The sequence below is a fragment of the Plectropomus leopardus genome, chromosome 3 (assembly GCF_026936395.1).
Source record: "Plectropomus leopardus strain MGB_pleo_1.0 chromosome 3, ASM2693639v1, whole genome shotgun sequence".
In the NCBI taxonomy this organism is placed as follows: Eukaryota; Metazoa; Chordata; class Actinopteri; order Perciformes; family Serranidae; genus Plectropomus; species Plectropomus leopardus.
The window spans coordinates 30,280,886-30,295,955 of NC_142178.1; the positions used below are offsets into that span (position 1 = coordinate 30,280,886).

Consider the following 15,070-nt stretch of genomic DNA (forward strand, 5'->3'; position numbering starts at 1 on the left):
ACAGATTTCTCATCAGACAATGACTTTACTTAGTCTACTTGACTTAAGCGCCCTTTGCTCCTCTAAGGAGAATAGGCCTTTGACAAATGTCTTCCATTTTAATCGGTTGTTCCCAGTTTTTTTTCCAGATTTTTTCCCAGTTGAGCCCACTTCTCGACATTTCTGCCTGGAGCTCTCCTTCCTCTTCTTGTCCAGAGGTTCAGAAAATAACTTTGGTAGAAGTTAAAATCACCTGTTAGAATATTATTTGAGTAATAATCTTCAAGTATCTGTATCTGTACTCAAGTATCAAAAGTGATTTTATGATGTTAAATGTACTTATGTATTGAAAGTTAAAAAAGTAAAAGCTGGTAATAAAGAAAACAAGCAGTCATAACTTTGAGAATTATGACAAAATGGAGTGTATATTACATTGAAGAAAAATGAGGTATTTCTTTACAACTTAATAATGATCCAAATTTTCAACATCGTCTGCACTGAATGGGCTTGGGAATAAAAGTCCATATGGAAGCAACAGTCATACAACAAACATATAGTTAAATCATAAAACAGATTTATTTTCCACTGGTGATTGGAACAGTTTTGCAGATAGACAGATGATGTTGTCCTGCTGACGGAGGCGTTGGATTAGAAAACACTTCTCTGTGTTGATCTTGAGGGAAAACAAGGTGTTTCATTGTAGACTGGTGTGACAGGTGGAGTCTGCAGCAGAATGTGAACTGGAGTAGGAGGATATTTTATTTTCTCCAGGGAACAGTGCAAAACTACAATGGGCAGTTATTAGTGGTGGTGGAAAAAGTCTAACTACTTAGGTATAGTTCGATAACATAATAAGATAAAATGGTTACAAAGCACCAGTAGTGCCAGCCCTTTTCTGGGAGTCTCAACATCATGTTAGTATTATACAGTGGCTTCAAGGACAGTATTATCCCTCCTCTGTGATATGTTGGTACCATCCACTAACTATCCAAAATAAGAAAAGTTTACACAATGTTATCAGTACATTGTAGAAGATCATGGGTCTCTATCTACGATCTCTGGGTACCATACAGAAGCAACACGCTCCTGAGACGGCCAGTTCAGTTCTCCAGACCCAGCAGTCTGCACTTCCACAGGTACACAAAAACTACTAGACAGTACTTCACTTATACAAAAACCCCTTTATATATCGAATACAAATCTTTCTGAACTAAACTTCCAGTGACTAAGCTATTAAATTTGTACTTGATATTTTCTTAGTAATCAATTAGTTCTGTTTGGGTTATGGTTGCTTTTAACTGCTTTTTCTGCTTTAAGAGGATACCTATAATTGTGGGATTGCGTGGGCTCAGCCCAGTTGCAAGAGTAAAATGTTAGCATTTTCCATTTCTGCAAACCACAAATATGTTACATTACATCACATTTTTCATATCATGTTAACATTTCCAATGTGATGCAGTATATGAGCTGACTTTGTCATCAGGAGGTGGAGGGCATGGCGACGCCTATAGGGCGAAACAGCTTTTTGGGGTGTTTCTTTTTATTTATTTATTTATTTTTGTTTGTTTTGTTTTACTGAGAAATCTCTGCTTTTCCAGCCCTGACTGTGACCCCAAAATAATGTATTTTAAGTCAAATGGTTGTTGTGCCTTAACATAACCATACATTAATCCCAGTGTTATTGAAACATAAAGTTTTAACTTATCTGCTACATAATAACGAGCAAATGGTATCAATGGTTTGCAGAAACATATAATGCCAACAGTTTGATGATTGTGTTGGTGGGTTTTTGCAGAGGACAATTCATGGTTTTATTTACCCTGTAATTTCATCCAAATATGACAGTGAACTACAGATTTCCAGCTTTTTGGACAGTTTGTGTTTTGGTGCCAGTGGCTTCCACTACAAATAACAACCTCTCGACTTCTCACAGACTTAAGCAGGTGCCAGTGCTAAAAGGCTGCTGTGAAATACTGTTAAAAAATGGTCTCAAAGTTTTGATTCTCAAACAATTCATGAAGTAGTTTCTTAAGAATAAGCTAGTTAGGAGCTGATTTTGGTCTGAGAAATTTGATTAAATTGGATGCTGATCACTGCCACCAAGATTTAAAAGATGTGTCAAATGTGCAAACAGAACAAAAAAAAGGTTTTTCTCACTGGGACAAACATCCCAGGATATGGAATAAAGTATACAGGTTAAAATGCAACTCATAGTAGAAACATCACATATTGTTGCATCATTTGCAGCAAACTTTCCCAGCAAATTTCCAAAATAAAAGTGATATCATTGCGGGTAACAAATAAATATTGAGCAGAGCGATCACAAACTGTCTATAAGAGTGATGCTGTGGTTTGTCTGGTAGTGTTATATTGTACTAGGGTGATTATCATCCTATTAAAGTGACGTCACGTCATGTTCCTCGTAAGCTCAGATTTGCGCTGAAGTTCAGATCAGACTCGAATGTCTCAGCAGATGATCTCTATTTGTTTAACATCCTCTTTAATGTTCGCCGCATGCTGCTGCTTTACGTTGTTTTCATCTTCTGCCCTCTTCCTCTGGTCTGCCTTTCTGTCCTCTTCCTCATTTTTCTTTCTCACTTCTTCCTCTTCTCCATTTGAACCTCCCTCTAGTTCTCCATCCATCTCATCTTCCATCTTTGTCCGTCTGTCTCGCAGGGCGCAGGGCAGACAGTTTGCCAGGAAGAGGACAGCAGAGAGACCGAGCAGAGACAGGACAGCTCCAACACCCAGCTCCAGCTCTCGAGCTCCCTGTCCTTCCTCCTCCTCCTCCTCTCTCCTCTCTCCTTCTTTCTCCTGACTCGGGGAGAAGTACACAGCGCCCTCCTCCTGGCTTGGCATCAGCACGGCTCTTTCCAGGTTGTTCTGACTGACCATCCCTCCATTGCCCACCTCGTTCCAGTTTCGCTTCCCACTGATTTTGTCGAAGTATTCGCTGCTCACATTCTCACTTTCATCCTCATCAAAGTTTGATGCATAGACGTCACTGTCTGACTCAACCAGCGTGTCTGAAAAGTCAAAGTCAAACTTTTCGCCCTCCTCATCCTCGTCCCCTACTGGCTGCAGGAAGCCCAGATCCAGGTTGACTCTTATCCAACCAGATCCTCTCGCCAGCCTTCTGGTCCCGCCTCCTCCTTCTCCTCCGGTGTCAGTCCAATCCCTGTCATCTTCACTGATAGAGTTGGAGGTTACCGGCTGATCAGTGCAGGTTGAAACCAGAAGTTCTGCGAGCAGTAAAGGCCCACCTCCATCGCCCTGGGCAAAGATGCGCTGGCTAGGGCCGGGCGTCACCACAACCACGGTCTCAGCCAGTGAGGAGAGACGCAGTAGAAAGGGAAGATCGCTGAAGGAGGAGAGGAGGGAGGCGGTGTCGTCACTGAACTGGAGCCAGACGCTGATGGAGGCCTCCTGGGGAGACACAACAGGAGACCGTTACTTTAAATAAGTAAATAAATAAATAACAGCCAGATGTATTCAGGTATTAACCAACTTTTAATTCACAGTAGTTGCTTTAATTCAACTCAACTTCAGGGAGAATCACAGCTTAATTAACTGGGGGTTTTTTTGTTTTGATTCAGCATATCTGATTATATTTTAGAAGAAATTTCCATGTTGTCTCATCTGTGTCTGTTGGAATTTTGATTTTAGGGCCGCAACTAATGATAGTTATCGTTGTCAATTATTCTGCCAATTATTTCTCGAAAAACCTATTAATTATTTGTTTATAAAATGTCTGAAAATGGTGGGAAATGGTGAAAAATGGCGATCAGTGTTTCCCAGAGTGCAAAATGTCATACTCAGTCATGTCATGTTTTGTGTGAACCAACGCCTTTTTTGGCCAGGGGAGTCCGCTAGAGGAAAGGTCAAATTACCACCCAATTTATCAAAATTCAGTCTGCCCTGAATTCTGTGCTAATTCATGACATTGATGCCGAAACATTCACTAGACATGAAAAAACTTAGGCTAGGTTAAATGAACAGTTCACCCCAACATCAAAAGTAAAATTTTTCCTCTATTTATCAGATTGTTTTGGTGTCAGTTGCAGAGTGTTGGAGGTATCGGCCATAGAGATGTCTGCCTTCTCTCCACTATAATTTAACTAAATAGCACTCAGCTTGTGGTGCTCAAAGAGCCCAAAAAACATGTTTGAAAAACTCAACAGCACTGTCTGTTTCCAAAAAAACATGACCTGTTTACACAGAACTTAATTCATACTAAAATTAAGGTTCCACTGAGACTTGAACTCAGATCACTGACTTCAAAGTCCAGAGTGCTAATCAGCCGATAAGGACGCAAATAGTGTTTACATCACATGTTCTCATGAGCAAGAGCCTCTTGTCCATGAGTAGATGCACACTTCCCACTGTGAAATGATTTAGCTGGTGTGGTAAGGAAGACATTGATCATATTCACTGTGGTTCCATGGTGTAATGGTTAGCACTCTGGACTTTGAATCCAGTGATCCGAGTTCAAGTCTCGGTGGGACCTCAATTCAAAAACAAGAATCCATCATGAAATTGCTCACAACAAGGTCTGTGGATTATCCTGAGTAACCAGGTCATGTTTTCTGGATGGAGACATTGCTATTGATTTTTCTAAATTATCATTTTTGGGTGCTTTGAGCATGAGTGCATCGAGGTCCAGTTATTAGGATTCATTTTGTAAATTTAAATTAGTGCTCTGAAAATATAGAGTGCATCATTCTTAATTTACCATGTGAGTAATTATAGTGAAGGTAATTTGAACCCCCCCCCCTTGTGCCGACCATAACGCACTGCTTCAATTTGAATACCTACTTTATTTAAGAACTCAGAGTGTCTTCACTATATGGGATATTCTGTTCCCATATCGTAAAGTGCTTTTCACTCACCTGGTGATGGTTGTACAGGATGTTGTAGGCCGTGACTGTTGTTGTGACGATGGAGGGGTGGGTGGGGCTAGCTTTGAGTGACATGCCGAGGCCACTGACCACCTGCACGGACAAGTCCCCTGGAGTTACAGGGTCAGAGCTCACAGTGACGTCACATCTGCCCAATGCACCATCCCACTGCTCAGAGACAACCTGAGAGAGAAAGCAACATGATGATGATGATGATGAGGCTATGTGAGTGAAGATGACCAACTGAATTGTTTTTCAACTATCACCTACATAGAGTGATGTCTTTCCTGGTCGCAAACCAATCAGGTCATTGCGGGTGCCAAGCATAGCCACGTGAGAGTCCTCTACCCTCAGCCAGTTACGAACCAGCTCCGTCACATCCACAAACCAGTCAGATGAGCCCAGGAGGTGAGTGGTTCTGCTCTGAGAGTCCTTAGCAGTGAACTGAGTCAGGACCTGGATTGAGGAGCGTTGATACACTGGCACGCACCTGAAAACACAGAACACACATGAAGAACTGAAGGCTTTTACACATACACAGATGCACAGGACCATGCTTGTGTCATCAATCCATCTGCACGTTTATCAAAAGCTATGCATAGTAAAAATACCAAAGCTCTAGACCTCAAGAGGCCTTAAAAGTTTGTGAAACGTGTGGTTTCTGACTCTTAGTGGCACCATGGAGCAGTTTTACTTTTCTTTTTTTTTTAAACCTCTTTTTATTGAGTTTTTTTTATTGCCTGTAAATATTACCTTTTTGTCTGTATGTTTTTGAATAATAATTTCTCTATTTCCTTTTTAACATGTTCAAGATTATTCAAGATATTTGTTTAGGTACAAGGTGTAAACCTTCCAAAATTGACTTTCAATATTACATAGACAGTGACAGGCCCAAATCTTTTCTAACTCTAACATCAGCATCACTGCCTGGACCAACCGAATAGAGGATGGGGCCTGTTTGATTTCCAGTTAAGAAGAATAAGATGCCAGGCCAAAGTGTGTCCCTTCAAAGAGGACTTTCCGGTAATGTCCGAGTCTCCAGTGGATCTCTTTATGTATACATTGAAAATAGCCTTTTAAGAGGCTAAACAAACCACAGAGACAACAAATTGGGACTGTCACTTACCCTTTCTTTGTGAATCGGTTCCAGCCATCGATGACATTGAGAACGGGGTCTGCCAAGGACACTCGCAGGGGCACTGAAGGAGCCCACACCTCCACACACACAGAGCCACTGAGCACACCCAGTTGAAACTCCACCACTGCACAGGTGTCACCCAAACCTGACTCACTGCCGTCCACAAAGAGGGTTGAGCAGTCGCTGGACACCTGTGGTTACCATGGAGACAGGCAGACAGCAAGAGGAGAAAACTCCATTTACACTGATTACAATTAACACTGATTACAATTACCGAGCATGCCTGTATTTTGTCTAATATGAGACAGATCTTTTGACAGATAGATTTTGTGTTTGATTATTTCGCACCTTGACAGTATTCTCATTGGTAGAGTGGCATGTGACTGCAGAGGTGACATCTGACACCTTCCCGTCGTGGTTTATAGCCAACACAATGACAGGAAGTGACACTGGCTGGTTGGTCAGTATGGCTGTGTTGATGATGGTGTTACTCTGTGGATAGAGAATTAGAAAAAATATGTTTACAGATCTGAGAGGGTGGATTATAAATATTATGATTGGGATTAAATGTGTGAGTGAGTGGATAAAATACCTCTGTAATGGGAGCGATGCCAAAAATATGTCGATCAGCAAACGAGAAGGTGCTCACTGCTGCTCCGTGTGGTGACAGGTGGTTACTACGCCCCGAGTACTCCACCCACCAGCTGGCAGACACCGTCATGGCAACACCGAAGCTCTGCCTCAGACCGTCGACCGACAGACACAATACCTGCTGGAGTGAAGTGGGACTGCAGTCCGACAGACATCAGAGTGTATGCAGCTAGTATGTGTATATAATACCATGTATATTGACCTTAATACATTTTTATGTGAATTTCTATAGTTTATAAATCAGAGCTGTAAAAGTCTTAAAATGTTTTTTGCAGGGAATATTGATGATTTGATCTTTGACAGCAGTTGTGAGATTTCAAATCAAGGAGAAACACACCCACTTTTAAACATGACGGAAAACCTGGATATAAACATTTTTTAAAGGAATTTCCTAAATATTGCAATGCTGAGCTTTTTGGGAAGGTGGATGAAGGAAAATGGATGATTGAACAATTTCGCCACCTGTCAGAAACTAAAAAAATCCCATTTTGGTGCAAAGAAGCAAAATGAAACAAGTGTCTCCAACCATTCCTGGTCCACTTTTCCAGGTTTTGACTTGATACACGACATGTTGGGGCACGTTAATCAGAGTATGCACAGCTACATGTAAAGGGGAGTATTGGTGAAATATTTATTCTCATTAGCCATGTAAACAGCTTAGCAGGTATATTGTCTTTCTCAGAATAAGTACAAAAATGTTTTTTTTTTTTCACATTTTAAGTCACAGAATTAGGGTGAAATCAAACTTTAGACCTACTTGTGTATGTATTTGAGTGAGCTGTGTTTGTGACAGACGATGGACACCACGTCGTGTTTGGTGCCTTGGCTTTTCTCCAGGGTCACTGACCAAAGGTCAGAGGTCAGAGTCCTCTGGGCCACCATTGACACCAAGCCTTTCTTCACCTTCAGCCTGAAGACACAGACACATTTTCAATGTGAGAATGTGCTGACGTTTAATGATACAGACTGTAGCGTCGTACTGAAGTCATTTTATGTTTACCTTATGACAACAAACTCAGCAGTGAAGTTGGCTCTCAGGTTTATAGACACTTTGATAGGCTGTCCTATCAGGGTCGGGCCCCTGTGATAGCGAATTATGACCTGGGAGTCCAAGCTAAGCTCCTTCTCTTCCTGCCCGTTCAAACAGGTTTCTTCTTCTTTGGTCCTGCTCTGCTCTCTTTCTGTCTGCTCCTCTTTCAGCGTCACTGCTTTGATATGAATGAGCTGCCTCTGGGACTGATCGGCTCTGTCCTCAACACACCTGAAAGGATGAAACAAGGACATTGACAGATGTTGGAGAGTGATAGACAGAAATCAATGCATAAAAAACAAAAAAAAATCTCTCTAAATCCCACATTCTCTGTAACATACCGTGGCGGTGTCAGCTTTAGGTCGGCCACTGTGTCGGAGAAGGAGTAGTAAAGCTGAATCTGGTTTCTCATGGGAACCCGTCGGTATCTGAGGAACCACGGGACATCCCCCGGTTTGTCTCCTTCAGTGCCTGGATGGTATCTGAATAATAATAATAACAATAATAATAATAATAATAATAATAATAATAATAATAATAATAATAACAATAACAATAATAATAATAATAATAACTTATATAGCACTTTTCTTAACAAGGTTACAAAGTTCTTTTCAGAAAAGCAACAGAAAAAAACAAGAAAGCAGTAAAACAGCAATAAAATAAAAAGCAACAAAAGCACAGTGATCATATATTAAGAGAAAAAAAGGAATAAAAAGTAGCGTATAATGGCTGCAGAGGGATGGTTAAACCTAGCAACAGCAACATATTAAATATTCATGAATGCTTTCCTAATAACTGATCTGCCTAAAAATGACGGGCTCCATGCAACATTTTCATATCCTTATTCCAAATCCACACTCTTACTGTGATATTTGCCTGCATGCATGATTGTTCAAAGTTGGACTTAGCAAACCCTCTTAACTTCAAAAACGTGTAGTACGTTGCTCATTTCTATCTGATAACATGTACATTAGTCGATGCACGTTTACGAGATATGATCATCAGCATAATCAGTTTCCCTACATTACTACATAAGGCTGCTGGTCTGCTTAACTTGTTGACCATGTTTCATTCACAAAATTTTAGAATCAAAAGAAGAATTTAACACTTTGAAGCCTCAGTAGATGAAAACATTATCACTAATTTGTTCTCGTCCATGTTGCATGTCGAAAATCTGTAATCCTCACTGCTAGATACCACTAAATCCACCTAAATCTTACATACTGCTCCTTTAATGATGGCAGTGCACATAAGCACTGTCACATCATCGGTACTCTGTCACTGTCTTGCTGCATCCCGGCTACCACACTGAATGCTATGCTGTCAGTGATGAAATCACTTGATGTTAGTGCTGCTGTTCATAGAGTGTTTGAAAGCCTGTCTCTTCATCCAGCATCCACCTGTAGGCTCAGAGCCTACCTTGCCCTACAAGAAAGGTTATCATTGTGTCACCCTGATTTGAGCTTGACGTTGTCTTGTGGACAGTCACAAGGTCAGAGTCAAGAAACCAAATGTTAATTCTGTACATACACTACATTCACACAATCCATTGAGTTGGCTGACTGAAATGAATGAGTAAACTACTGAAAGAAAAAATGATAAACTTTAAGACTTCACCTCAGTGACGGGGAAGTTATACGCTGGTGGTTGACGAGGTTGCCTTGCTGATATCCCCTTCGCTGCCGTTCCCGCTTCTGCACCCGACGACGAGGCTGGATGTTATTGTGCCCGTTGTCTAAATCCTGATTCAACTGGTTGGCGTGTTGATCCTCAAACCAGTCATTGGGCAAGGTCAGAGTTACCACGCACAGCCCTAGAGGAGGCTGGGAAACAAGACGGACAGATAGATGGACGCATAAAAGGACTGAAAGGGTAATTGTGTAATGAATGAGAAGGACAGAGAGAAAACACTTTGGTTGAGGTAGAATCTGGTCCTCACCTGTGTGATACACGAGGCCTTGTGCTCCTCTGTCTCCTTGAAGGCATGCAGGGTGATGCAGGTCCCTCGGGTGTTGGTGTCGCCCCGCTTGTGGAACAGTATCCTCACCCTAAACCTCTTCTGTCCGTCCTTATCGCGCTCTCTCTCCACATGCTCTGAGAGGAGGGAGGCGGACAGAAGGGGAGAGTGAGGGAGGACAGGCTCTGATATGAGCTGTGAAAAGACAAAGAGGTATGTAGCCAGTTAGCTTTAGCAGATTGTGTAGAATTTTAATTTAGCTTTAGTTTATATAGATATTAGACTTTTACCTGTGTAACTGAGTAAGGGCCAAATGAAGCCTGGAGGCCTGGTCTTAGGGGTCGGCCGGGGAGGGGCACCATGAACAAGCTCTGGGAGAAGGAGAAGGGACTGGAGTTGGAGAAAAGAGGGCCCAGCTCAGCCTGAGACAGAGGGAGGAAGTGCCAGGATGGAGGGACAACTGACATGTGGACCGGCAGGGAGAGAGGGAGAGGGAGCTGCAGGAGGGATGGAGGGACTGAGAGAAAAAGAAAAGAAAGGGTAGCGAGAAAGTGAAAAACAAAGTGTGAGATATTGAAACACATTTGGAAGTCAAGAAAAAATAAACCTTGCTTGACAATAAGGCTTGTTTTCACATTCAAAGATGGAAACACAGTATTGCAAAAGGCAAAATCTAGTATGTAAAGAAAATGTTTGTATCTCAGAAACCCTTTGACCGATTTTGAAAGTTTCTTTAGACAACACTTTCCTCAAGGAAAATAGAAATTACATTACATCAAAGGAGAAGATGTGCTTTTAAGAAAATTTAACCTGGTAATTCAATATTCTTATTTGTTTTCTTATTTGCTTCAATTCAGTTTCATTATTTGTCCCAGAGGGCAATTTGTGTTGCAGCAAGTGTAAAATACAGAAACATACATACATACATATAAGCACATATAATATGACACAAAAACATACAACAGTTGACATTAGGCTGTACACAGGGTGACTTGTATCTATGCACATTCAAGACCCATAGGAGCAGATTAATAAGTGTCCACCATAACTCCATAGGGCCTTTAATAATTCAGAGGGTATTAAATATGACAAACATCTCCTGATAATGTAACCATTTCCAATGTGGTATACATCACAATCAACAGGTCATGAAAGTCAATAATGCAGCATCAGGACCGGCACAATGAAGACTGATGCTGCAGTACAGCTCACAAGTGTAATATGTACTGTTACTGTCACCCTCTCATCACCAATGTAAACATCAATTACAATATGTATTGCTACTATCACTGTAATAATCGACATCAATATCATCAATATTACAAGTACACTATGTACCTGAAAACAATATCTGGCAGTACTTATTATATAAAGCAGAGTATTTTAATTGTCTTTTTGTAAAAACAAACAAAAGAAAATACAAAAAGCAAACCAACAATGGTTTCATGCAAAAGTGAGATGACTGAGACAGGAGAATAAGTTTGATGGCATCTGGTGGACAAGTGGAGAACGGAAATTAACAAGTTTGGACAGGTGAGATACAACAACAACAACAACAACAACACATGTAAGCAGTGCTAAAGTTGAAATGAACATGAACAATTTTTAACAGATACATAATAAGTTGACCTCTGTAAAAGTCAACCCTACTGAGACACTCTCTACCTCAGACAAAACAAAAAATCCAATTCACATTGTAAAGACTCACCTACTATGAAAATCCAAAAGAACAGCAGGGTGCTCACTCTTCTACTCCACCACATGCCGGCCCAGCTGACATCTGCCATCACTACAGACCTGATGAAACACAGCAAACAAAGTCAAAATTATAATGCATTCAGTATTAACATCCTGCTGCAGTGTCAGTGTAGGAAACGCTTACCATCTTACTAATTGAGAAAGTCTTTTGAACATGTGGGTACAACTAATATTACTTATAATTTTCAAACAGAGGCCAATAAAAAACAAACAAACAAACAAAATCAAATGCTCTATTTTGCTCACTGAGCAAATGGCCCTACAAAGAGATGATCCAGCATCGGTATTTTGAGAGTAAAGAGTAAAGAGTCTAAAAAAAACTGTATTAATTTCACACTAAACCACCTTAGACACAAGGACACTAAACCAGCAAATCATATTTTACAAGTCAAAGTCTCCTGTAAACACACACACACACACACACTCATAAACCTCAGCTGGGTCAAAGTGGGTTAAATTCAAACACTGTGTGTTTTGCACAACATCAAAGATCAGACTGCAGAACGTACAGCTATATATATAAAATGTGTGTGTTGTGCACATGTTCCCAGAGGTCAATGCAAGCCATGAATAGATTATACAATACAGTATTTAAACACACACACACACACACACACACACACACACACACACACACACACACACTCGTGTATCTTGTACATCTATCTTTATGCATTCCCTAGCTCCTTAACTAACCTTAATCAACACAGCTGAATGCCCAACCCTAACCCTTACCCTAACATAAAACCCAGTCTAAATCCTCAACCGGCCTAAGTGTCCTTACTCTGTGGTTAAAATGACATGGTCCTTACTATGTAACAAGTACAAGAACACACACACACACACACTCACACAGTCCTGTCATTTTACCCACCTGTATCAGTCTGTTTCAGCTCCAGATTACATCTTTCCATCGAGGCATTTTTAAGCAGGTTGCTCCCTCTGTCCTCACTCAGAATCACACCAATGCTTCTAACAAGAATAAAAAAAACAAAAAACTTTGCAACAAAAATTAACTATTAAAAATTTTGTCCCTCTGGCTCTTCTTTACTGTTCTGCTGCTGCTGCGAACCTCCAATCTCTTTCTGACTCTCTCTTCCCTCCCTCACTGTGCCGGATTCATACAATACAGATTTATTCGTTTAAACGGTAAATAATCCTCTCAACATCACGCTCTCTGTTATGTCCCTTGCCCCTCCCCTTCTTTATGATCCCATGATTTTTTCTTATAGGTTTTGCTTCTCTTCCTCGCCCCTCCCCTCTGAGTTACTGTTTTTGTCTGCCCCTTTTCCCCATCCCTGGATATTCAAGAGAGAAGACCTTGAACTTCTGACCAATCTAAACCACTCCAAAATGACATCTGGCTTGATAACCACCAACTGCCAATCATTTCATGTCAGATGATGCTCTGGCACAGCTTCTACAGTCTTCTGTTTTACTTTATATACAAAAAAGGGACAAATAATCAGTAATTTAATTGCAGTTTTTTCAGTATGAAATTTTGAAAGTCACAACATAACGACCTGAGAAGAGAAGTATAGATCATGCTCCAAATCTTTTCTATCCTTCATCTATCATATCAGCCCATCATATCAGTCCATGCATGTGTGTGTGACAGCTGTGTGTGTGTTTAGTGTGTGTGTGTGTGTGTGTGTGTGTGGTGAGAGTGGTAATAGAGCAGCAGAAGGGGCTTAGGGGACAATGGATCTGATACAGAGAGCAGCTTAACAGAGGAGAGAGAGAAAAAAGTGAAAATAAGCATCGAAATTTCATTAAACACCACCTACTTACACTGCACTCCACATTTTCAATACAGTTTGCATTCATCCAGGGGTGGTCTGTTGATGTTATATTATCTTAGATTGTGTTAACATTAATGGGGAATTAGGTTGCTGCAACAGCAAATAACTAAACAAATTGCCAGAAAAATGTTGCCAGTGTACATTTCTGCAAACCATGGATGCGTTATATTTGTATGTAATTATGTAGAGGATGCACTGAAACTTTCCTCACATTTTAACTGCACTGTGGTTAAAGTTTGGTTAAGTTTAGGCAAACAACACTGGTGTCCAGACACTTAATGCAGTCCACCAGCCCGTTCTCATTCCCAGCTCGTAAAATAGCGCCACTTCATTAATCATTATGTTTACATGATGTTAGAAAAAGTCAAATTATTGTGTCGGTGCAATAAAACTGGACTTTTAAAATATATGTTAACATGTTTGTCTGACTAGAATCGAACTAAATCTAATTTCTCAAAATTGCCGAGATAATGCAATTGGAAGTCAAGCTATTTTATTATGTAAACACCTTAGCTGGACTTAAACTGGACTCTGCATTCTGCATGTGCTCCTGGTTGCTGGGCCAGCTGGTTAGTGATAGGATATAAAGGCTTCAAATTCTCATTAGTAAGGGCTGTCTGACGGCAAGGTTAAGCAGTGAAAACATTCAAAATATAGCATAGGCTACATTCAGTGCTGTTTGATAATATGTAAACGATGTGGCAGTTTTCTTTATTGTACATAAATCGTTCTGACTGTGATTTTGTGAATAGCATAGACTCCACCTGTTGTGGCAGAATCGGACAATTATCGGATCAATTATCCTCCAGTGCATATATACTAGGACAAGGGCTGTAGTCAAATGAAATGGCCTAATTGAACTATGACTGTAGCTCGACTAAACTGTGCATGTAAACGCTCTGAGTGCTTTTGGTGCTATAGCACGATGCCAAAAGGCACCTTTTCTTAAGCATGAAATGCTGCTGGCAGCTGACAAGACTGGTCACGATGTTAATATACTGTTGGCCTACACTGTAGATTTTCTTTCCTTTGACATTTCCTCAATTTAAACAGACCTTATATTGCACGTTCATGCAGACCTAATTTAGGTAATCATTTCATTTGCTCAGTGACCTGCTGCAGAAAACACTGACAATAAAACTGGTAATTCCTTAACACCGAAGCCTCAAGATCATCTGTCAATCAAACTTTGACGCACACCTTTTGATATGACACAGTTAAATAGATGATACCATTCATTATTCAAACATCCATGTTTTTACAGGAACACTAGTGAATCCATTCTAGGTAACTGCAGAAACATCACATATCATTGTTTCCAAACATCCTCTCGCATCAATCTCTATCCTGCCCAGAGGGCTCCTTCTTCTTTCTGTCTTTCCTTCATCCATAACTTGACATTTCTTCATCATCCTGTATATGTCACATGCTCTTCTATTTCTCTTTCTTCTCCCCCTCTCCCTCCATTTCTGTCCCCCTGCATCAATCCCCTGGTGGATAATCTGCAGCTGTAATCTGCAGTCATCTGTCATTGTTTCTCTGGATGGGACATTTGCAATGAGGCCAGATTATCATCTCATACCGTGACCTGACCAGCGGAGGACGAGGCAAAATACACCCACTCATACACAGATGGACACACACACACACACACACACACACACACAGTTACAGTAGAAACAAGCCTGTTTTTGGGAGACTGATGAACGAGGCAGTAGCCCAGTGAGGGATAGAAAACCAGGCAGGTGAAACACAGTTCAACAGGAGGCAGATATTGTATGAAATTATAGTAAAGATATCAACTGTCTCTCCATGAGTTTGTCTTTTATTTCCTCAGCAGTAGGTTCTGGCTCG

The 15,070-nt window shown here is 40.7% G+C and overlaps 1 protein-coding gene and 1 non-coding gene across 2 annotated transcripts; one reads left to right on the forward strand and one right to left on the reverse strand.

Moving 5' to 3' along the window:
- Positions 1–536: 536 nt before the first annotated feature.
- tmem132a (transmembrane protein 132A) lies at positions 537–13,166 on the reverse strand. Its single transcript, XM_042484315.2, has 14 exons — positions 12,289–13,166; positions 11,365–11,453; positions 9,947–10,173; positions 9,639–9,851; positions 9,317–9,522; positions 8,038–8,178; positions 7,667–7,927; positions 7,424–7,576; positions 6,608–6,803; positions 6,364–6,507; positions 6,004–6,206; positions 5,148–5,367; positions 4,869–5,060; positions 537–3,405 (listed from the first exon to the last, which is right to left on the reverse strand). The coding sequence occupies exons 2-14, from the start codon at positions 11,441–11,443 to the stop codon at positions 2,446–2,448; spliced, it is 3,195 nt and encodes a 1,064-aa protein (XP_042340249.1). The 5' UTR covers positions 11,444–11,453; positions 12,289–13,166; the 3' UTR covers positions 537–2,445.
- trnaq-uug (transfer RNA glutamine (anticodon UUG)) lies at positions 4,415–4,486 on the forward strand. Its single transcript has one exon. It is a non-coding gene; the product is annotated as a tRNA-Gln (tRNA).
- Positions 13,167–15,070: the final 1,904 nt, after the last annotated feature.